Raw genomic sequence first — 23,036 nt, forward strand, 5'->3', positions numbered from 1 at the left:
AAACACGTCACTTGGCAAACTAATCTTTCTAGCTACTGAAAAAAAACTCATGTCGTTTGGACCAATTCTAAAAAAGTTATGCGATTTTAAAAAGTGTCCGAATATTTTCGTTACTGTAACTCATCTGTGGTATTATCAATTATTATCTGCAGCATGTTTGGAAATTTATTCATAGCACGGTGCCTATTGCGTGCTATTTCTTAATCAAATGTAATAAAATTTCACGTCGCTCCTTTCGCTCTCGATACGTGTAATAAATTACTTATACTGTTTTATACAGGTTCTGTCAATCGACCAAAAAGTCATTTCCTAATCACTATAAATTTTGTCTCTCCGTATGAAGATAGAATTACATAAAAGTATATATATATATAGTGTTTGTATGGATTTAGCTTTCGCTGATACCACAGTATTTTTACATAAAAGTACAGTGGGCTGTGGGCGCTACACGTGGACGGGAGATTTCACACTGAAGTGTCGCTGAAGTGTAAAGCTCTGATATCTTCGAGCGCGATTTTGGATGCACCTTTATTTTAGTATAACAAGGTCGAAAGGTTATGTTTATTGACGAATGCTAATAAATAGGTGTGCAACGAGAACTGGCAGTTCTATCCTGTCTATCCTCCACAGCAGAGAAATAAATATGAAATGAAAGATCGCCAATAAGTTTTCGTGCACTGACTGCTCTCAATCGCGTGCGAGTTATCCACCTTATCCAGTCACAATACTGCATACTAGAATCAACTTATAGTTATTCATATGGAATTTACTTTGATTGGTCCAACAGACGACACTCACCGCCGTCATATTTTCTAATCGAACAGAACGATTGTGTACATTATTTTAATCGACGCAGGTATTACTTAGAAACATGCCAGACATTAAAGTGACCCCTTTGGGGGCCGGTCAGGATGTAGGAAGGAGTTGCATTCTCGTAACGATGGGTGGAAAGAATATCATGTTGGACTGCGGCATGCACATGGGATTCAACGATGAAAGACGATTCCCAGATTTCTCGTACATTGTACCAGAAGGTCCTGCGACTAATTACATAGATTGCGTGATTATTTCACACTTCCATTTAGATCACTGCGGTGCTCTACCATATTTTACAGAAATGGTAACGTAACATGGATGACTCGTACTTACCACGCTAATATCATAGCCTTTACGATACATGGCATTGTTTTGTAGGTAGGATACACTGGTCCAATTTACATGACACATCCGACGAAAGCTATAGCGCCTATATTGCTCGAGGATATGAGAAAAGTTGCCGTCGAACGTAAAGGTGAAAGCAATTTCTTCACGTCGCAAATGATAAAAGATTGCATGAAGAAAGTCATCGCCGTTACATTGCATCAGTCTGTAATGGTCGACTCAGAACTAGAGATAAAGGCGTATTATGCGGGGCATGTTCTTGGCGCTGCAATGTTTTGGGTTCGCGTTGGCTCGCAATCGATCGTGTACACCGGCGATTACAACATGACACCCGACAGACATTTAGGCGCTGCGTGGATAGACAAATGCAGGCCAGACTTATTAATATCGGAATCAACGTACGCGACCACTATCAGAGATTCTAAGAGATGTAGGGAGAGAGACTTTTTGAAAAAGGTATACTTTCATGATTACCGATACACGTAGACCAAATTTCATTTGAGACTTGTAAAACTTTTCTTTCAGGTTCACGAATGCATAGATAGAGGCGGAAAAGTATTAATTCCCGTGTTTGCTCTTGGACGTGCACAAGAGCTTTGTATATTATTAGAAACATATTGGGAACGAATGAATTTAAAAGTTCCCGTGTATTTCGCTCTAGGATTAACGGAAAAAGCTAATAATTATTATAAAATGTTCATCACTTGGACTAATCAAAAGATCAAGAAAACTTTTGTCCAGCGAAATATGTTTGATTTCAAGCATATAAAACCTTTTGATAAAGCGTACATCGACAATCCTGGGGCGATGGTAGTGTTTGCTACTCCAGGAATGTTACACGCCGGGCTGTCCTTACAAATTTTTAAGAAATGGGCTCCGAACGAAGCGAACATGGTCATCATGCCTGGATTCTGCGTTCAAGGGACCGTTGGTCACAAAGTTTTGAACGGTTCTAGGAGGATCGAATTTGAAAATCGGCAAATAGTTGAAATTAAAATGGCTGTAGAATACATGTCCTTCTCTGCGCATGCAGACGCGAAAGGTATCATGCAATTGATACAATATTGCGAGCCCAAAAACGTTATGCTGGTACACGGAGAATTCGCTAAGATGGAATTCTTGAAAGAGAAGATCAAACAGGAATTTGGAACCAATTGTTATAATCCTGCGAATGGTGAGACTTGCGTTATTACGACTATATCTAAAGTACCAGTCGATGCATCCCTGGCTTTATTAAAAGCCGAGGCGAAAAGATATTCGGCTTTGCCACCGGATCCTAAAAGGCGAAGGTTACTTCACAGTGTCTTAATGCTACGCGAAGATGGAGTATGCCTTGTAGACGCAGACGAGGTAATTATTCTACCTTATTCAAGAAATGCGCAAATAATTGAAAACTTTAACCTTCGTTTTAAGGTGACGAAAGCGGCAGGTATAATGAAGCATGTAGTGCGATTTACGTCTACAGTCCAAGTCAGAGATCCTGGGCCTGCACATTCAACGACTCTAAAATTGTTACAACCGCTGAAAGAACGATTATCAGGCTGGACAGTTCAATTAACCGATGGATCGATATCGGTTGAATCTGTTTTAGTGAAAGTGGAAGGTGACGAAGATGACCAAAAGAGTGTGTATGTCTCATGGACGAATCAAGACGAAGATTTGGGTAGTTACATTCTAGGATTTTTACAAACGTTATTGAATTAAATACCGGTATGATATTTAAGACCACATCCAAATTGATAGATCCTACGAGATTCTTGTAACCTGTGATACTGCTGCAGTAAATATACATTATTTTCTTAGAAAGAAATCTCATCTATTTTATAATAATAACAACCATTGCATTTAGAGTAGTCGATCAGTAAAAACAAAAAGAAACATAGTTACTCTATGTATAGTTCTGTAAGAAGTAAATATATCTACCTCTTCGTTGTAAAGAATTAAATGTTGAATGATTTATTTTAAGTGGATTAATTATTACGTCGCGCTAGTAGTTACATTCGACTCTCGTGGGCGAGAGTTACGAAAGATTATAATCTCATTAAGCTATAGTAAATGTTATTTATAATTGTATAATTTGATTGTACATGGATGTTGTAATTTTTATGATTTTTATTTGCATACCTTTTTCATTTATATTACAAGTGTTACATAAAAATACCAATATTAGGGTCCATTAATTACTGTGTAAGTGGTACTCCCATCGTCCTGTAGATATTATTGATTATCTTGTTTGATTCTGAAAATGTAACTGAATGGATTACATTAGCAGCTGCACTTACAAATTACCATTTAATCTCATATATTATTCAACGTCAGATAAAACAATATCTTTATTAACCATTGCTGTGCTCCTAAATGTAAAATATAAATAAGTACAGCGTATAACTAAACGTACGCGTTCTTGTAAAATAAACGAAACAATTGTATTTTGCGAAACAAGTGTTTAATATATTATAAATAGAGTATTCTTAGTTATCTGGTTGATATTAGGCAATGCAGCTTTATAATAAAAATCATGATTTAAAAATAAACTAACATAAAAACTTTAATAAACGCTTTTTAAATGCCCCAACTAAATATATAAATTTACTCTATCTCTATTGCTTAGATTTCATTACCTATGAGTTATTTAAATCATAAATTTATGAATAAGCCTTATTCACTGTATTACAGTTTTGCTGTAGTTATGTGTGATCAATGTCTTTCTAAATCCCTCACGATCGATTGATTTTCTGCGAACACACTACATATTCATTTTTATACATGCGACCATACGGTCGTACTTATTTATTGCACATTAATTCATTAACGATTTCAGCTTTGTTTACAAATGCTTTAACAATATGAAAATCGTTTAATAGCCTGGTGTCTGCGATTCATTAAAAAAGAAAAAATAATAATTACACAAAAGTGTCTTGTCTTATCGTTCGTAATCTGAGTATCGTGCGTTTCGTTAAGAGTAAGGTACATATTACTCTATTCTATGGATGATTTTATGCGTTAATGAACATTAAATGAACTGCTACGAAGGCTCTAAAAATAGACATGATCTTCTGAGCGTGCCTTACATAACAAAAGTATTCGAACAATTGAAAATTCTTAGACCCCAACTTCACAATGCTCGATTTTTGATAATCCCTTACATTATGTTTAATCTGTACCTACTATTTGATTGCGTAACCGTGGTAAACACCAGTTTCAATATCTTTTACTTCGTAACTACAAGTTTCATTATTTTATATTTTTCTCCCGCATAATAAAATATGATATTCTTTTTTTTTTATAAGAAACGTTATTCATAATATTCTCATCATTTATATTAGTCCTCATGGTAGCAAAGTTTACTATTCACGTCTATGTAGCATTGTAGCATATACAATTTCACTTGAATTCCTTTCTCAACCATCTGGTTTCGTGCTGCATTAGCGCAGCTTGTTCTTTGAAGTTATTTTTTTCCTGAACCACCCTGAAAAATATATTAATTAAATTTACTACTGTATTTGTCGTTTAAACTGCAACTGAATACATATATGTAAAAAATAATCGTTCTTTTTTATTAATAATTCGTTCTCTTTCACATCTGTTCCATCAGATACAACGTATGGAATTGATTTTTCTAGGTAATTAGTTATGAATTTCAAGAAAATTAATCATATTCACTGAAATCTGAATAAATGTTCTGCTTTGTGAGAGAAATTAAGTTAGGATGTACATATCTGTTGGATACAGAAGTTAAGAAATATGCTAGAAATTATTTTGAACGGAATCCATCACCGTACATAAAAAGCTATATTTAAAAGTTTACATTAGCTAACAAAATATTAATTGCACGTGTGAGGATCACAAAAATACATAAGTATATATATATATATATTAGCGCAAGCAAAGGATATACAAATGAACGAACTGTAAAGCACATAATAAATGATACTCATGCTGCTTGAATTTTTACGGGGAATAGAGATTTGTACATGTAACACAAATCTAGTTGCAATTAAACTGTTACATTTAGATTTCAATACTGTAGTGGTGACCAGAAATTAAACTAGTATACCTACGACTGTTCAAACAGCATAAGCTTAATACTATAGCAGGACAACGCTAAATACAATTTGTTATATGAGCATTAGGATGGCTCTTATTTACTCTTAGTAAAATTTTTTTTCAAGATTTTCTTCGGGGCACCCTCCAGAATAGTTCCAAATAGTTAAAAAAAATCTGTGGAAAGTTTGAGCTCGATCGGATAACGAGAAAAGGTGCCCCTGATCCCTTAATCATTTAAATCATTATTTAACAGTTCACAAAGTCGATTTTATTCAATATCCTCCAAGTTATTGATTCCATAAAAAAACATGACAAACAAAAGTTGTAGCTCCAGACAAGGAGCATCTTTTATGTTCTATTACTTTTTCTCGTGCGACAAACGGTTTTCGAAAAAATCCGAAAACAGAAAAAACTCTTTATGAAGGCGAACAAAAAATGGAATTTTTATTTTCGAGTACTATTTTTTAAACATTTAAAAAAAAATTTTTGTCCTTATTTTCAATGTTTGAAATGTCACGAATGCTTCTCGAAAATTTGGGACCGAAATTCGCAAAAATATCGAAGATACAGACATTAGAAGTGAAATATACTTATCGGTGACAGAGACGTAACAGCATCAACCTTCAGGGTTGAAAATAAAAAATACAGATTTCTTTTAGTCTTCATAAATAAGAAATGTTCGAGATACATTTCAACTTTCAAAATTTGAGGGAAAAAAAAGTGATTTTTCTTTAGTTTTTCGGCCTTTTTTCGAAAACCGTTTGTCGCACGAAAAAAAGCAATAGAACATAAAAGATGCTGCTTGTCCGGATCTACAACTTTTGTTTGACATATTTTTTTAATCAATAACTTGGAGTATATTATCTAAAATCAACTTCGCGAGCTGTTGAATAGTTATTTAAATGTTTAAGGGCCCAGGGGACACCTTTTCCCGTTATCCGATCGGGCTGAAACTTTACACAGTTGTTTTTTGTTATTATTTGCAACTATCCTGGAGGGTGCCCCGAAAAAAATTCAAAAGTCGAAAATAAGAGCCACCCTAATGAGCATGTTGCTTACTAAACATATTGTAGCCGCTAAAAAGAATATGCTATGTTATGTCCAACAATGCATGTACTATCTGTAAAGAAACTTAATTAAAATACATAAAAGCGATGCAAATGCATGAGAAAAGTAGAAAGAATAATGTCGATGAGAAATTATGCAATCGATTAAATAGAACAAACGTAAAAGTTTGTCCATGGTGTGCCCTTTACCCCAGTGTTTGTGTTTATAAAAATTGATCCGCATGTAGCTATGCATGTTCTTTGATACCCATCGTCTCGGCATCGCTCCTCTCTGCACTGGCAATGTTAGACAGTTTGTTGATCTTTGTATAAATGTTTCTATATCTATACAAGGAATACTGCGCATTCTATAAGTGAGTAATCGACATTAGGCGAATTAATTAGCTTCTTTACTGTCCGTATGCCGCAGATGTACTCTAGAATTACGCAATGAACACAGATTATTCTATTTCATACTGATGCAGATGAAAAAATTATAAGATGTAAGAACTGGTGTGATTCGGAATAAAAGTGTGTAAAATAGATCTCCCTATGCATATGTGCTGGGACAGTCAAGATGCACGACATTCAAAATGCATTATGATTATGAATGAAAATATAAAGCTAAAGTCTAAACACTGTGCAACATATCTCGGGGGACACACACATTGTAATAATACTTAGCTTGGAACTTATAACAGCTAATGGTGGAAAATTATTGGTAAACATATCTCTAAGAAATTGGGGAAAATGTCGAATAAAATATGTACGAGTGTTCCATAAAGATTAAGTACAACTGAAATATCGTTCGTACTACGCACAATTGGATATTAACGTGCCCAAACGAGGTACTTCATAAATACTGAATTAAAAGTGCAGGTTCCATCGAATTCTCACTCCTGGACTGTGTTTTAAAGAACCTTCATATATATCGTATAAAGTGCAATGATACGGTGCAAAACAATACTCTTTATCCCAAGTTATATTGTTATTTAATGTTCAACTTTTGTACAGTTTGGATACTATACGTTAGTCTAATAACCAATATTATAAAGAAGAATGACATCATCACTACTGTGTCTTTTGAAAGTGTCCAATAATCAAAGCACATTCTCTTATATATTTCATTGGTTGTAGAAACGCTACTAATCGTAAGCAAATGATAAAATAGTGCTCGTTAAAATAAGGACGTAACATCTTGATACTATGGTAGGAAATAATGTGTGCGACATAAATGAATTGTCTTAAAATAAACTATTACAGTAAGACCTGACATAAACTGCCTAATAGCAGTCTACCATCAACCCTTTTCATGTTTTGATTTGCATACCTGCGAATCTGCGCCGTTTTGCCGTGGGTTTCTTAGTGGACTGTCAGAACAATCAAAACAACAAAATTTGTTATTCATCGTAATAGCATGGGACTTTCTACGTCGAAGCAAGCTTTCATATTAATCGAGGAATCATGATGACCTGCCGTTGAGTCAATAACGATTGATATTCCGAAACAATATTAAACATGTTTCTTTCTTCTGCGAAACAAACACTGGGACAAAGGGGTAAAGTATGTTGTTACAGTCCGCATCAAATTTTGTAATGTGGGGTGGTATCTGTGTCGAATGATTTCTTACGAGACACGTGAATTCGATTTCTCGGAATTGGATGCTTTCTGCAATATATACATTACTCGAACATTTGTTTGCCAAAAGAGAGATATATATACAAACGTATTTGTATATGCATAAATTGATCAGCACTTTGTATATAGCTACATGCCACTTGTAAATATGTTTGCTCTTAACGTCCTTACGAATACAGCCACAATAAACAACATAATGAGATTGAAATGTCCGAACAGATCTACCACAAAATACTGTTTCAAAGTATTGAAAGTAACTACTCAAATAATATTCAGTAATATGGCAACAAAATCATAACACGGGGCTCAGATGTACCACAAGGAATTATTATTTTTACGTATAACGATACAAGTGAAACTCCTAATGTTATAATTACCATAATTCCCCACAATAATTGTAGCAGTAATAGACTATGAAATTTCTATACTTGGCTGATTAAAGTCAACATTCTTTGTAATACTGAGCCGAAATAAAAACATATCTCACATTTCAATAACTAACGGAAGTGCAGCTATACGTAGGTAATAGAGCCAGTAATATTTGTTCCTTCTTTCGTAACTTTGAAGTTTACCTTCCTTTTTTTCTTGTGCTTTTTATGCGGCTGGCCTATCAATGGATTCCAGCTAGCCTGTGTGTTGTGATCTGTCATATGACAGGATTTGGAGGAGTATTTCGAAGTAGGGGGGCTGTGGTCAATTTCTTGTTGAGACTGAACCAAATTGATGGGCTTGGTTATGGAACAATTTGTGAACTCTGTATTCTTGAGGAGAGTACTTTCTAATGCAGCTATCAGAGTCTGTGCTGCTAGCGGGGGCTGCATTTCAGATACATCATTATTTAACTCTCCAACACATTACATGCATCGCGCGACGACAATTTGACAAACCTTTGTCAGAAACGTCGGAGGGAAAAGTTTGCAAAATTGTCGTTTCAGAAGTGGTTTAAGAATCAAATGATACACAACAATTAAATTGCTGATACATATTCTTTTGATAAAAAACTTTATCTCCTTATACATTATTAAAACAATTCACATATTTTTCTTAGAGTATTTCAAAGTAATTCCAGTTTGATAGAACTTCTTCATACTTAGAAAAGTAGTGGAACTCAAAAACTGTTATCTTTCGCTGGGACAATGTCGGTATCATCATTTTGCGCATAAAATCCGCGAATACATCGAAATGTAGGCAGTATTTGTGAATGCATACTAATGCTTCTTGATAATCAGTATTAACTTGTCGACGAACAAAGCGATACCCTATTATCGTATGGCGTTGTCGGGATGAAAGTATTACTTTCTAGAATGCTATTTTTTCGATTATTTTAAAAATCTTTCTTTTGAATTGTGACTTTTCCAAGTATGGAGCTATGTATAAAGTATCTATAAAACGCAACGTTCGTTGCTAATAAATAACATCAGCAAACTAATCCCTGTGTTCAACAGTTATGCAATACATTATTAAAAATATACTTAGCACTCCTTGTGATTTCATTGAATGCGCAAAATTGTTCTTTAGAAATGGAATGTGGCATTATTGAACAGCTCGGGATAGTATTCGTTCAATTCAACTATCGGATAATAACCGAAAGTTTAGTGATAAAAATGAAATCATAGTATGTAAACAATAATACCACATCTGAACTTTTACTTACAATAAGATCTCACAAATATCACGAACAAATACCCACAGAATTCTAAAGTAAGACTCTTTGGACTCTTTTGCTGCCGGTGTTAATAAAATAAAATTTAATAAAATTCAAGTATATCCAATAACGTTATTATGCATTCCCCATTAATTTATTAACTTGCTCTCACCTACATTAATACGCGTCTAATAAACGTAATGAATCCTTTATAGATAATACTTTGTAAAAGGCAATTAATTGAGAGGCAAATTGCACGAATATTGCATTCAATAAATCCCACGTCCCGTTTAAATCGCAAACTCATAAATTTTCATATATACATAATTAACTGACTTTTACAAAATACTATCCATAATATGCAGCTGTTGCCATACAATTATTACATTTAGTGAAATAATAGTAAAACACAAAGACCTTTTGTTAGTAATTATCTGCACAAATTGATTATAATTAATGCATTATATGCCAGAGTTTTGCAGCATTGCGTGGCTTTTCATATTTTCGCATTATAGCCGTAACTTTTGCCATTACAGCTATAATATAAGCTTTACGATTTTTTATACAAAAGGCACTGGACAGAAATTAATTACGACACTTATGAAACGTTTAAAATCAATGTATACTAACCTCGGAATTAGAACTCTCAGAAGTTGGCGGTCCGTTTAGGATTGACTGTTCCGAACTGCTGCAACCTCCGCAAACTACATTCTAAAATAAACGGAACAATTTAATAAAGGCTATTCTATGTAAACATTATTATATTCCGAATAGTATACTCTTATTTGTACCTTCAGTTCTGACACCTTCTCTTGAAGGTGTGCAATCACAGAACGCAACTTAATCACTTCTGCATCTAACGCTGCCCTCTTATCGCACTCTAATTGAAGTTCTTCCGACAACAGCATCTTTTCCTACAACAAATTACGGTTTATTCATCTTGCACACTTCTGTATATATAGTATACGTATGATATTCGTTTTAAAAATCGTTTACCTGTTGGAATTTCTCCAACGATGCCAGATCGTGATTATTTATAACGCTTGGAACTGATTTTGGTGTAGATCTGATTGCCAGTAATTCAGCATTAGCATGCTCCTTAAGTGCTTCAGTATCTTGTAACCTGGTTTCCAACTCTGTTATCTTCACTTGTAACTATACAGACGTAACAAAGAATTTTCATGTAATTTCAAACATGTTAACTTGAAATTTTTGTATAGGCGTTTGAAATCTACCTTTTCATTTATATTCAGCTTCTTCGTGAGTTCGTTCAACTCGATCCTAAGGCTCGCGACTTCGCTTTCCTTCTGCCGAAGCTGCGACTCCCATCTGGTTTCTTCTGATTCTACGTGGCTCTGAAGTTTCTTCAGCATGCCCTCCTGTAAATTTCCAATGAACGTAGCACACATCGAATTGAACAGTAGCACAAGCGTGCGAATTACTCACTGTGTCGTCAATGATTTGTTTGTAATGCGAAACCATGTCTTGTAAGTTTTTATTCTGTTGTTCGAAGTCTGATTGTGCGCTGGCTGCACTTCTCTCCTTCAATTCAGTCAATGTTGAGCTTACTTTCTCTTCGAAGGCTCTGAGCCATTGGTCGTGCGACTTTTCAGATACTTCGATCTCAGGGAATATCCTTTGTAGTAAAGCCTTTGTTAATTCTTCTTCTTCTACTTTCACTTTCCGTGTAACATCCTAATTATAAATGAAAGATGATCGTCAGTCATTCAGATCTAATCGATTCCATCCAGAAACCGAAAATAGCGACAAAGAGGAAGAAATTTCGAAAGGGCAGACCAAAATAGATGAAACGGGGACTTACATCAAAGTTTTTCCCATTATTAGATTTAGCACGTAACTCGGCAGCGGAAAGAGCTTCCATCACTTTCCAGTTTTTAATACGCAACTCCTGTTCCAACCATAAAGAAATAATGAATATATTATAACCCGATACCATTATTTGGAATAATCCCTCGTTATAAGCTAGATTCGCCTTTTACACCATAAGCTGGGTATTTTACAGCGTATTCTATTTACATAAGCTATCCCACCATTTGTGATACTTAAAAAATCGACCTCGGAAATTCGGTATAACTAAATTAGAAATATTTAGAGAGGTATCCTTCGAAGTTGAAAAAATACAGGAAATGGTAAAGTGATGGAAGCAATGATTATAAAAATGTACCAATGCATAGAACCGTTCTTCTATCAAGCTATGACTTACAGGTTAGTAGCACTAACACACGCATTAGAACAATGTTTATGTATGAGCTTGTCCATAGACGTGTTGTGACTTACATTATTTTTGGATCTTTGTGCCTCTAGATCATCGTTGAAACGAACGGCAAGACTACGTTCATGGTTTACATCACTTCGTAATGCGTCAACTTGAGCATTTAATTGATTAACTTCTGCTTCTTTATGCGTTAATTCTGTTTTCAAGGCATTTAGTTGACTCTCCTTTTGGGCCAGCCTTGAAAAATAATGCGCTCAGAAAAATTTGCATATCCAAGTGCGAGCCTACATAATTATACGTATACGTACATATTGGTATATTCTACAAGTTGCACATTCTTTTGAACATTATCGTCGATTCCGTTTTCTCGTCCTTCTGCGGCTGGTCGTTCAATAGTTGCCGCCAATTGGGAAGCTAACGATTCGTTCTCTTCTTGCAATTGTTTCAGCTGTCTCTGCAGTTCTGTCACATTGGTGACCTAGAAGGAAAACAGATATGTACCTACGAAGTAAAGCGTAACTTATATCTGTTCGTGTGTTATATAAATAATACCTGCGAGGAGAGATTATCATTTTCTTCCTGTAACTGCGTAATCTGCAGCTGTGTCTCGCTTAATTTCGTTTCATTGGTTTGTAACCTATTTATTATTTCACTTTTCAACATATTCATTTCATTCGCAGCGTCGTTTGCAGATGTGAGTTTTACACGAGTATTTTCCAATTCGGTTTGAGTCTGTTTCAGGTCTTCGTTCAATTCCTGTACATCGCCTTGATAACCGCTCATTTCGGATTGTGTTTTCTTCAAATTCTCTCTTGCCTTCTCAAATTCTACCGCAATCGTCTCCAATTTCTTTTGCGCAGCATCTAATTGTGCCTTCAGATGCGTTACATTTTCCATCGACTGCTTGAACTCCATTCGTACATTGTTGAGCTCGTCTTGAGAGTTTCTAAGCTGCTCTTCTTTGTTAACCAGTCTCATCGTAAGCGTTGTTATTTCAGCTGCTTCAGACTTCGCTTCATTCATTGAGGCTGACAATTCAGATTTCAAATTCATTAGTTCAGTCTGAGTCTTGGCCAATTCAACTTTTAGGACAGAAGCATCGTTAGCCTCTGTTTTTACAGCATTCAGTTCGGCTTGCAATGAGTTTACTTGCTTTTGCAGTTCTTGTTCATGACGGTAAGAATTCTTCAGTCTGTCATCCAATTCAGCATGAGCACGGTGAGATTCCTACACGAATGAATATAAAATACATATTAAGAAATTGTTCGTTAACGCAAGTACATCTTGCAATACGTTGCCTCACCTCAAGCTGCCTAGCGACATCTTGCAATCTATCGCCAGCTTCTTTGAAGTGTTGTAACTGTCCTTCCGAGTGCATCAACTGGCCCTGCATAAGTCCCAATTGCTGCCTTAACATATCTATTTCGGCAGTGCTACTCTCGCACGTTGCCTGTAATTCACTCTGCAGCTCCTGTACTTCTACGTGCTTTTGCGCCAGCTGTGCCTTTAACGCATTCTCATTCTCACGCATCTGCGCAAACTGCACTTCCATCTGCTTGCGCTGTACTAACAATTCTTGTTGCAAGTGGCCCTGAGTTTGTCCCTGATCTTCCTGCATCTTGTGTATAATCGCAGCGTTTTCGTTCACTTTGGTTTGCAACTGTTCAATCTGCCTGGTAAATCCTTGCTTCTCAGCGGCATGACTTTCCAAAATGTGCTGCATACGTGTATGTAAAGTTTGAGTTTCTGTGACCTTGGCGTTCAACGCTTCCTCTAACTGTCTCACGTTAGCCGTTAATCTGGATCGTTCAGAATTAAGTTCAGCTCGCAGTTCTTTCAGTTTAGTCTGAAACGCAATATTGGCTTCGTGCTCGTCATTCAGAGCTTTCTCCTTTTCCGCCAGTTGTTTCTTCAATTTAATAACCGGGTCTGCGCGACCCTCTGTCCATTCTGAATGTTCAGATGGATTATCCAATTGTTTATTTAGAAGCTGATCGATAAGAATCTGTATCTCGGAACGGCTAAGTTCAGCTTTCTGAACCAGAGGCATCAAGAGAGACACATTAACAGCATCTTTGTCACCACCTAAAATCCAACATATTGCGTAGAATAAAAAAGCTTCTATAAATGTCAATGTGCGATAATAAAAATGATTTAATACGAAAATTTTAACGAAATACTAATATCATTCAAACATTCTTCTAATATATTTATTTGATTTTTCGGTTTTATATTAGTTAGAATATAAAAGCAAAGAATAAAAAAATTATGTATTGAAAAAAAAAGGCGTCAGGCGTTAAGCAAATATATTAAGTTATTCCTTATAAGAGAGTGACCTTCATACGTTACAACAGTGGGGGGCAATAACCTGTAAAGAGGGAAGGGGAACTGGCCCTACCTCAGCCGCATTCCAAAGCACTTCAGAAGAATCTGCTTTGCTGGGCTCTGGGTAAATTTCTTGCAAAACTTAAGCATACTTAACTAATTTTCCCAATTCATTTGCGTGCATTGAAATTTTATAAATATTTCAAGTATGCAACCATTTTAATCGTTACATTTACTCTTTCTTTTTAAGAGGGGAGGCCTACCTAGAAATTTCCGAAAAATCGATTTTTCGATTTTTATATCTTCTTCAAGTACAACATTTTGAAAATATTCCCGGAAAGTGTCTTGTTAATCCGACTAAAACTAGCAAAGCTCAGAACCAAAACTTTAAACGCGTTTTCCTCAAAATCATGTTTTCAAAAAACGGTGACACACAACTTAAAAATTAATGAACCGATTTACTCAAGGCTTTGCAGGCTTATTTTAGGGTTAAAAATCTAAGCGCTATCACGAGCTTTTCCTTTTTTATGGCCTAGATATTTTTTTTACAGTCGAAAAACAAGTGATTTTTTGCCAAATATCGATGCTTCAACTTTGCACAGTCGCTATTCTGTCTCAAAATTATTGTTCCAAAATCTGGTCCGATAGCGCCTAGATAATTTCATATATTGTCTAAGAAATTTTGAATTTTCAATTTTGGATTATCCTGCACCGAGCAACGGTTGTCACCGTAAAGCGCCTAAAAAAAAGGAACGTCTCGGGCATCGCCTATAACTCAAAAACCTTTCAATACTTTTTACCACAAAAAATACCGAAATATCCGTAAGATGTACTCTTTCGAATAGACTAATGTTTAATAATAAAAGTTTATCGGTTTTTCTAGAAAAAATTCCCAAATAAGCATGTTGATTCGATCTAGGTAGGCCTCCCCCCTTAAATACCATACAATTTATTCGTTGACCTATTCTAAATTATTTTATTCCACAAAATAGAGCAACTGCTGTGTTAACTTACCAATTTGAGCTAGGATATCATTCTTTTTCTTCGCCTTTTTAGATTCCTTGTTGGAAGATTGAGTAGGAGGTGCTGTCTCCTTTACCATCTCCTTCACCTCTTTAATTGAACTTTCTTTTTGGTCTTTAACTTCTTTCGCTTCTTTAGTAGAATCTTTATTAACGGCTGGTGCTGCGTTAACGTTCGCGGTTGTTTCTTTCTTCTCTTCCCTAATATTCTCATCCCTTTTTTTCACAGAGTCCTTTGCGCTTTTCTTTGACTTTGTTGGAGTTTCCTTTGGAGACTTATTAGCAACTGACTCAGACTGGCTGATTTGTTGTAAATTTTCCTTCTATTTTAGGTGGAAAACATTGAAATATTTACACTCAGAAGGTTCAGATTCTGTATAAAGAATTTCAACGACTAAATACAGAACAGTTAAGTTTGTATCAAATTATTGGTTAACAGAATTACACAAACGGCACAAACATTTAAACGAAAAGAAAATAATGTAAAAAATGTAGAATAAAACTGAGTAACTAAACTATTAATTATAGTAACTAAATTATTAAAAAGAGAAGGAGAGAGAGAGAGAGAGAGAGAGAGAGAGAGAGAGAATTCCAAGTTCACGAGATCAATTGAAAAATCAACTTTTACATTTCTGGTTACCAAATTTCTCTTTATCGTGATAGATTCAAGTTCATTACCATTAGTTACAAGATCAGAACACATACACAAATTTGAAATGTGCTTGAATGATATTAAATAAGCATTAACACTACACCAACCTATGGCTTTTGTGTTATAGAAGCGGCAGACAATGCAAAATATAAGTGAATGAAATGCATACGAGGTAAATAATTCTACCAAAAGCAATTCACTCACACTATGACTCCTTATGAGTTCGAGGTCGTCCTTTGGTTGAATGAGGTCAAAATGATTAGCCTCTGTAGAGGGAGGTTGCGAAGGACTTAATTCGGTCACAATAACCAACGGTTCATCTTTATTTACAAGAATTGACTTTACCTTTTCAAACTTGCTTTTCTTCTTATTCCCTTTGCTACCCTCCTATGATTTCAATGTATATATAAAATGTTTCCCATATTGTTAACAGAGTAAGAGTGGACAAAAAAATATTCTGTATCTACATTAATAGACACGTTATTTTGCATTATATTAAAATGGACACAAAAGATTATTCGACATTACAACATACGTGAATACAGTACTCAACAGTAACATAATTATTATTTTGCATGAGAAGCAATGACAACTAGTATCTTCTACTTTATTTGTATACAATTACTACTGATTTACTTTTCACCTTAAACCTGAATTTATTTTTATTTCTTGCCAAACATATATACCTGAAATCGATAAACCCATTGTATCATTAACTTTTCGTATACACTAGCTTTTAGTATGGAAACAAAATTCTACAGTATTCATTACTAGGTATCTAATTTGAGTAAAAATAATGCTTGAAACACTTGCTTTTATTTAAAAATCATGTTAAACGTTATATGTAAAATTAAATACGTATCGAAAATGTTTGTGAAAGCAGAAGATTCTGATTAAAAGCAGAGAACTCTGATTAAATAAAACGTTACATTCTTTTTGTAGCCTTACTTAGTTTTAATCTGTATGATAAAGTAGCAGTAGCAGTAAGATAATATCATAATGTGTGGCACAGTTATTTATAGAAATTAATCTTGAGTTTGTACAACTGTCTATCAATGGTCCATACATCAATACCCCACACTATCGCCTTATTTAAATTATTTCGTATTAAACTAGTATCTCTTAACTTGGACTTCAAATAATTTTACATATAACATATATTTACAGAGGTTAAACTATTCTTAATGTAAATGTTCCACTAAAATTACTTTGCTATATAATTACTTTCTAACTATATTATCTTACCAAGGCATGATTCCAGGTTCGAAAAATGCATTTAAAAAATTTTAAAGATCGCAATTTAGAAGAATATACTATTGTGTAACAAATTCATGTCATGTAAAAATATTCAGAAATGCTTATACTGCTACTATAATATACACGTAACAACTGAGGATCACATGGCCATCAAAACTTTGAACTTGTTGGATTTCAGTTTCTATAAGACGTATTTCATTTACCAATGAAACAAATTTCATTTTGTTCGAAAATATCGTGAAGTAAGAAATTAAGATGGTATCTTAAACAAAAAGGATGTCCATTTAAATATAATGTAAATAAAGCCTGATATACACAAATTTTACACAGCTTTTGTGGAATTAAATAGGGAAAACATTGTTAATTAGGTTCTTACATTGATATAGGAGTGTGCGGGTAATTTGCATTAATTTATATCATTGAAAACAATGTAATAATTGAAAAGAAAGATCAAACAAAGATACAATGACTGCTAACACAGAACAGGAATCCTTAATATTCATAAGCGTTGTTTAAACCACATAAATTAATTGTATTAATTTACACATAATGGTATGCTAACTGTATATCAAAGGTAATGTTATATGTTATTAAAGTTATGCTAATGCGTTACAATTAGTCTTTATAAATTGCAGGACACCCAGGCAGAAATCTGATACTTTATGAATAGAAAGACCTTAAATGACACACGAGTGTGACATACAATACACGAGCATACCATATTTCATGCATGAAACGTATGAAAATATACGAAAAAACAAAGCACATGTGCGTATTTCCATTTTCATAATTATGTAATGCTTACTAACATTTTAATTACTCGACATGCAATAAATATTTGAGAAGTGAACAGGATCACTGTGAAAAGTGAAAAATGGGATCAATTCCGATCCATTGTTACAAGGCGTAATGTGTTTCGATCAAAACAGAATGAATGCGCTATCTTCTAAAAGAGTAATGGATTATAAATTTCTACGTGAGAATTCAATGAAAGTCGCAACTTTTTCGATTAGGGTTTCTTAGTTTCATCGATCGTCTCTTTTGTGGCACGACAACTTCAGTTTTACTTCGATTCGTATCAAATAATGTAACACAAGACTTTTCAGAAGCATAATTTCACGTTTATTATTAATTACAATTGATAGTTTTAAACACCGGCGACCGTTACGTATATATCTTCCGAGGAAATAACGTGCTTTAAAAGAGCCAAAGGCGAATCTTCGCAAGAAGTGAATTGCACAAAGTGCGTTAAAAAGAGATGAGATTTAATAAATTCGCTTACCCGTAATAATGGTTCTATTGGCAAAATTTGAGGATTTTCCTCAAACTGAACATGCTCCGGCTTTTCCTCCTTGTCATCTTTTTCCTCCTTTTCTTCCTTCTTTTCTTTCACCTTCTTCCCTGCTTTATTTTTATGCTTCTTTTCTTTGCCCTTATCCTTCTTACCTACAAGCAGTGTTAATAAGTACAATTTTATCACCAACACAAAAACTTTATAGCAACTACAATCGCTCGTAGAACTAATTATCAGACGTCTTTACATACCCAATAACAGATCATCGGGCAGTTTTCTCTGCTCCGCTATTGCCTCTTCGTACGACTTTTCTTTGATACCGAACATTGAGACTAGAACAATAACAGCCGCAGAAATAACTACCACTGCTACGTAAACCAATCCTGTCTGCAGATCCATTTCGCTTATCCCTGTCTATCTGTCAAAGCAAAGTAATTCCATTATGCTTAACTGCTACCAGTATCAATTTCAGATAAGATACGTGCCGCCCAGAGTTATGCAATTATTATCCTCGAGACGAGCTCGACGAACGCTGGATCGTGTACATAAAATTCTACGCCGCGTCTTACTTTATGCAGCTCACGCTACAATATTCGGGGTAGCTGCATAGATTTCTGGATACAACTCTCCTATTCTTTAAAGGACACCCTCCGCGCACACACTATAATTCATCGACGGCACGTATAGCGAATGAATGCCCCATTCCTTAATCCGTCGAAACGTGCAACGTTAAATAATTCCATAGACATGGAGACATAATTTGATGGGGTGAACATGTACGTCCCACAGAGTGGTGCACAACAGCGGAAACCTATCTGGTGAAAGTGGAGAGAAAATCTACGATGAAAAGAACATATGGATGACAAGCGGATCGTTGACACAATAGCTGGAGATGAGCCGAATTCCTCGACACGGTATCGCGGCTCGGTAAAACCGGCGAAATGATTTGTATCGTATTAAACGTTTACGAGAAATGAATGGTACTGGCGGGCTTCGCCGGGCCTTACGCTGCTCACCGAATGTATATCCAGTAGACCGCTTCCACCGGGAACCGTGAGACGGGCGTGCTGTGTTTGTCTACGGAAAATCACGACCAGAATTCACGCACGACGATTTCTTCTCGAGAATTATGGCGGCCGGACGTAGAGGCGAGTATACGTGTTCGAAGGCCACGCCTATCGAAACCGGCGTTTTCTGATTGGCGGCAAGCTCTGCCACGTATGCAAAGCACTCCTATAAATAAGGACGAAAATTCGTCCGCGAATTTCGTTAATTGCCGATGACAATTAGCCACGGTGAATAATTGATAACCTAATATTATTCATGACCACTGACACGCTGCGTGGCACACATGAAAGGGTCGATACGTTTGTGTCGAATGCTATGTCAGCTCTATGCACTAAAGGCACGCTGGCCAACTTGATGAAACGCTGGATTCTATTACGCCTATGCGATGCTAGATCCAACGTATCGGAAGATATCCAGAAGACATCATATACATATTAAGTAGGTGTCCCGCATAATGTATGGCAAATTGCTTTCACAATATTTTCACAATTACTGTGAAAATGGATTTATGTAACGTTTTCGTACATTCAAAAGAAGCCGAGTCCTATTGACTTTCCATTTCTAATGAAACAGTTTGTAAAACTTTATGCGCGACACCTTGTATAAGATCGATTAGGTATTAGAATTTACCGCACCCCAATGAGGTACATACTTTTAATAAATAAAATAGGGGTAGATGGATTTGACGAGTTGATTTTATTATAGTATATAGTTGATTTTTTAACATGTAAAAAAATATGATAATGTCTTTATTCCACATTTTTATAGACGTAGTATGAATCATATCGCGTTTAATAAAAGTTTCAGTTGGAATGCTTATTTCCTATTCTAGAAATAATACGGAAATCATAAGTTTAACCGATAACGTTAATTATATCATTAGACTTTGTTTCAACAAATAGATATTTAATGCTCTCTATTTATACAATCTTAATCAATTTTTATTATTATGTATAACATTTCTTAACAAACCGTATTATGCGTTATATACTTCTAACGTAAGCTAATAGTAAGAAGACTGTGAACGCATGGATATACCGAGAGATAATTGGCAGAAAATGAACATCTAGAAGTTTGAATGAAACATGCCAAACTTTCGAATTCGTAAAAGCATTGGCAGTATCCGCATACAATTTTATTTCATTCAGTGCTCCACACGAACGTTATCGTTATATTGTAGTGCAAGTATAAATACATGCGGCCCGCAAGTATTATTTTATCATTCAGAAAATTTACCCCGAAAACATACACGAAAGTTATTTCTCCGTGGATTCCTCTTATTGTTATATTAAAAGAAAAGAAAGTTTCAGCGTTACTTCAGGAATGTTCATGCAACTGCTCGTGCCTCGGGCAGAAAGCTCTCCCAATATTTAATTAGTTGATTTTGGTATTGCAACATGGATTCCAAATACTCTGTTAACTGCTTCTTGAAATCTTCCACTCTCACTAATTCGAATCGTTCAATCTCTTTTTTAATCATCTTCGAAATATTGTCAAATTCCTCCTGTCCTCTATCAACTTTCGCTTCCCATTCTATAACTTCAGTGGCAGCCTGGCTAGTTTTGTCAGTTCTACCAGACTGTTCCAGTCTTGCTTTCTGCTCTCGTTTCTTATTCAACAGCATTTGAGCGTGTTGCCAATTTTGAAAGACTTTCACTCGTTCATGGAATACATCCTAAAATTGATAATATTATTTGAAATCTAGGAAACGCGAGTGGTCGATATTCAAAGTTAAATTGATTACTAACTTTTATCGCCCCGATCAGCGCAACGTAATCTCTTAACATTTCTCCAAATTGATAAAGATCGCTATTGCTTTGTGCTCTTCTAATCACTTCTACCTTCTCCAAAGTCTCAGCCAGCTGAGCTAATGCCCTTCCAAGAGATGCTCCTGGTTCACCGTGACCAAGAACTGCGATGGATCTTGCTGTTGCCCCGGTGCACATTGCTAACTCCCTTCTCTGGTTAGTTAAAGTCTCAACGGCAGAATGTAATGCGCGTAATTGAACATCGAGAGAATCAATTTGCGATGTTTTCTCTTCGAACCACTGTAATATAAAGACGTCGAAAGTATTACGTTAGTTTATCCACACCGAAGAATGTGTATGATAATATTACTTTATCGGCTTCATCCATTTTATATGTTATCTTGTTAACAGTTTCCCCAACTTTGTTAAAGAGCCTCATTACTCCTTTACCACTAAGTGCAGAAGTATTAGTAGCTTTAGGTAATTCCATATCTGTCAAGGAAATATATTAGAGTATTAACTCCATTGCATTTAACCAGACGTTTCATTTTATACTATTATTTACCAGCTTCCAAAAATTCCCTAAAATCAGGATCAACGCTAAGCACTGGATGAGCTGCAGTCCTATTTAAGTATCTCTCGAGCGCTGCCCTGCGCTTCTCAATAAATTCTGTAGAACTGGAATTCTGCTCTTGGCTCTTATCACCCGACATCTTGATTTTCGTTGTTCCTAATTATACAATTACTCCGTTCACTTTAACATACCACAAGATAAAAGAAATGCAGACATTAAAAGTTTATATCGTACCAATAACGCTCTTCTCTGGAGCAGGAGGAATTATTCTGCCATTTCTAAGATACTTATCCGTCAATTTATCATGAAGGCCGAGGAAATCGCTAAAACGCCTAATAACGCTGAAGTTTCTCTTTCTAAATATTGGCATGTTTGTTTTTGTTTCGACCTTGTAAGCGACGTAAGCACCCATGCCATCTCCTATCTTTTGAGGAGAAGTTACTGTGATTTTTAAAAAGACATCGGACGAATCAGCAGACACCTGTAAATATGCATTATAACAACGTTTCTGGACTTTTGGTTAACGGCATTTAACTATCTAAAATATACCACGTCCACCAATTGAGTCTGCATAACATTAGCCGGCAACAGGTCCGCATTATCATTTATGGGAACATCGTGGAGATCACCTATATCGCTACTCATTGGTCCCAACGGCGGGCTTAAAGGCCCTGGTACAGGGCTCGATACAGATGAGAACGAGTTTTCTTCCGGAGCATCTCGTAATGTCAGCTTTGGCAATTCCGCTTGAATCGACGATACCCCATTATAGGGGGACAAATCGTCCAACTGGCTCTGATCCTACATCCAAATAATGATTAATTTTATTTCAACAAACTTTTAAACATGTAATGGGATCTTCTATATAAATACATTGCTTCTGGATAACACGAACAAATACTACACTGCTGATGAAAACATATGAATTTGGATAAGTGGTGGTTGGGTTGTAGATTTTCGCACGCTGGCACGATAACAATGGAAAAAAGTACCTGCACGGCCGACGCGAAGATATCCTCGTCGTCGTCATCCAAATCGTCGATTTTAGCTTCGTTTGTGTCAAATAGCGGCGGAGATTCTTTAATCTCAGCCATTTTAACGATTCCGACGATCTACCGAAAGAATGCACTTGGGATCGGCCCCCCAAATGATGAATGCCAACGTCAATCGCTATCTACGACTATCGTGTTGCCCGCGGTATCTGCATTAACGCACTACAGGCTTTCCAATTAAACTTCTTCACACGCTCCACGCGTTAACGTGGAATTCCCACACAACCTACAGGACACGACGCGCATATATCCATCCGATCGACGATCATAC

At 35.7% G+C, this 23,036-nt stretch overlaps 3 protein-coding genes across 14 annotated transcripts; 1 reads left to right on the forward strand and 2 right to left on the reverse strand.

Annotated features, from left to right (window-relative positions):
• The first annotated feature begins 227 nt into the window (after positions 1-227).
• On the forward strand, positions 228-4,064 carry Ints11 (integrator complex subunit 11). Of its 2 annotated transcripts, none has more exons than XM_076809962.1 (5): positions 228-250; positions 857-1,120; positions 1,195-1,617; positions 1,687-2,511; positions 2,575-4,064. In XM_076809962.1, the coding sequence occupies exons 2-5, from the start codon at positions 872-874 to the stop codon at positions 2,863-2,865; spliced, it is 1,788 nt and encodes a 595-aa protein (XP_076666077.1). In that variant the 5' UTR covers positions 228-250; positions 857-871; the 3' UTR covers positions 2,866-4,064. The 2 variants fall into 2 exon arrangements, with proteins under 2 accessions (XP_076666077.1, XP_076666076.1); XM_076809961.1 differs by lacking the exon at positions 228-250 and adding an exon at positions 522-695.
• On the reverse strand, positions 2,988-19,713 carry LOC143367789 (uncharacterized). 10 transcript variants are annotated; one of them, XR_013085104.1, is made up of 19 exons: positions 19,340-19,712; positions 18,575-18,741; positions 18,312-18,475; positions 15,977-16,159; positions 15,113-15,443; positions 13,077-13,858; positions 12,326-13,000; positions 12,082-12,251; positions 11,836-12,010; positions 11,360-11,446; positions 10,984-11,232; positions 10,773-10,916; positions 10,534-10,692; positions 10,329-10,451; positions 10,168-10,248; positions 7,585-7,624; positions 6,465-6,691; positions 6,268-6,328; positions 2,988-4,630 (listed from the first exon to the last, which is right to left on the reverse strand). XR_013085104.1 is itself a non-coding variant. In XM_076809949.1 (18 exons), exons 2-17 carry the CDS (start codon positions 18,720-18,722, stop codon positions 6,299-6,301), a joined length of 3,744 nt encoding a protein of 1,247 aa, XP_076666064.1. In that variant the 5' UTR covers positions 18,723-18,737; positions 19,340-19,713; the 3' UTR covers positions 2,988-4,630; positions 6,268-6,298. The 10 variants fall into 10 exon arrangements, 7 of the variants coding, with proteins under 7 accessions (XP_076666064.1, XP_076666063.1, XP_076666065.1 ...); XR_013085105.1 differs by lacking the exon at positions 6,268-6,328 and having other exon boundaries at positions 6,465-6,622; XR_013085103.1 differs by lacking the exon at positions 6,268-6,328.
• A 355-nt stretch (positions 19,714-20,068) lies between these two features.
• Positions 20,069-23,034, reverse strand: Snx1 (sorting nexin 1). Of its 2 annotated transcripts, none has more exons than XM_076809964.1 (7): positions 22,706-23,034; positions 22,272-22,514; positions 21,948-22,194; positions 21,705-21,869; positions 21,510-21,631; positions 21,140-21,439; positions 20,069-21,066 (listed from the first exon to the last, which is right to left on the reverse strand). In XM_076809964.1, exons 1-7 carry the CDS (start codon positions 22,805-22,807, stop codon positions 20,719-20,721), a joined length of 1,527 nt encoding a protein of 508 aa, XP_076666079.1. In that variant the 5' UTR covers positions 22,808-23,034; the 3' UTR covers positions 20,069-20,718. The 2 variants fall into 2 exon arrangements, with proteins under 2 accessions (XP_076666079.1, XP_076666078.1); XM_076809963.1 differs by having other exon boundaries at positions 22,263-22,514; positions 22,706-23,031.
• Between the last annotated feature and the right edge of the window lie 2 nt (positions 23,035-23,036).

The sequence above is a fragment of the Andrena cerasifolii genome, chromosome 4 (genome assembly GCF_050908995.1).
Source record: "Andrena cerasifolii isolate SP2316 chromosome 4, iyAndCera1_principal, whole genome shotgun sequence".
NCBI classification, from domain to species: domain Eukaryota; kingdom Metazoa; phylum Arthropoda; class Insecta; order Hymenoptera; family Andrenidae; genus Andrena; species Andrena cerasifolii.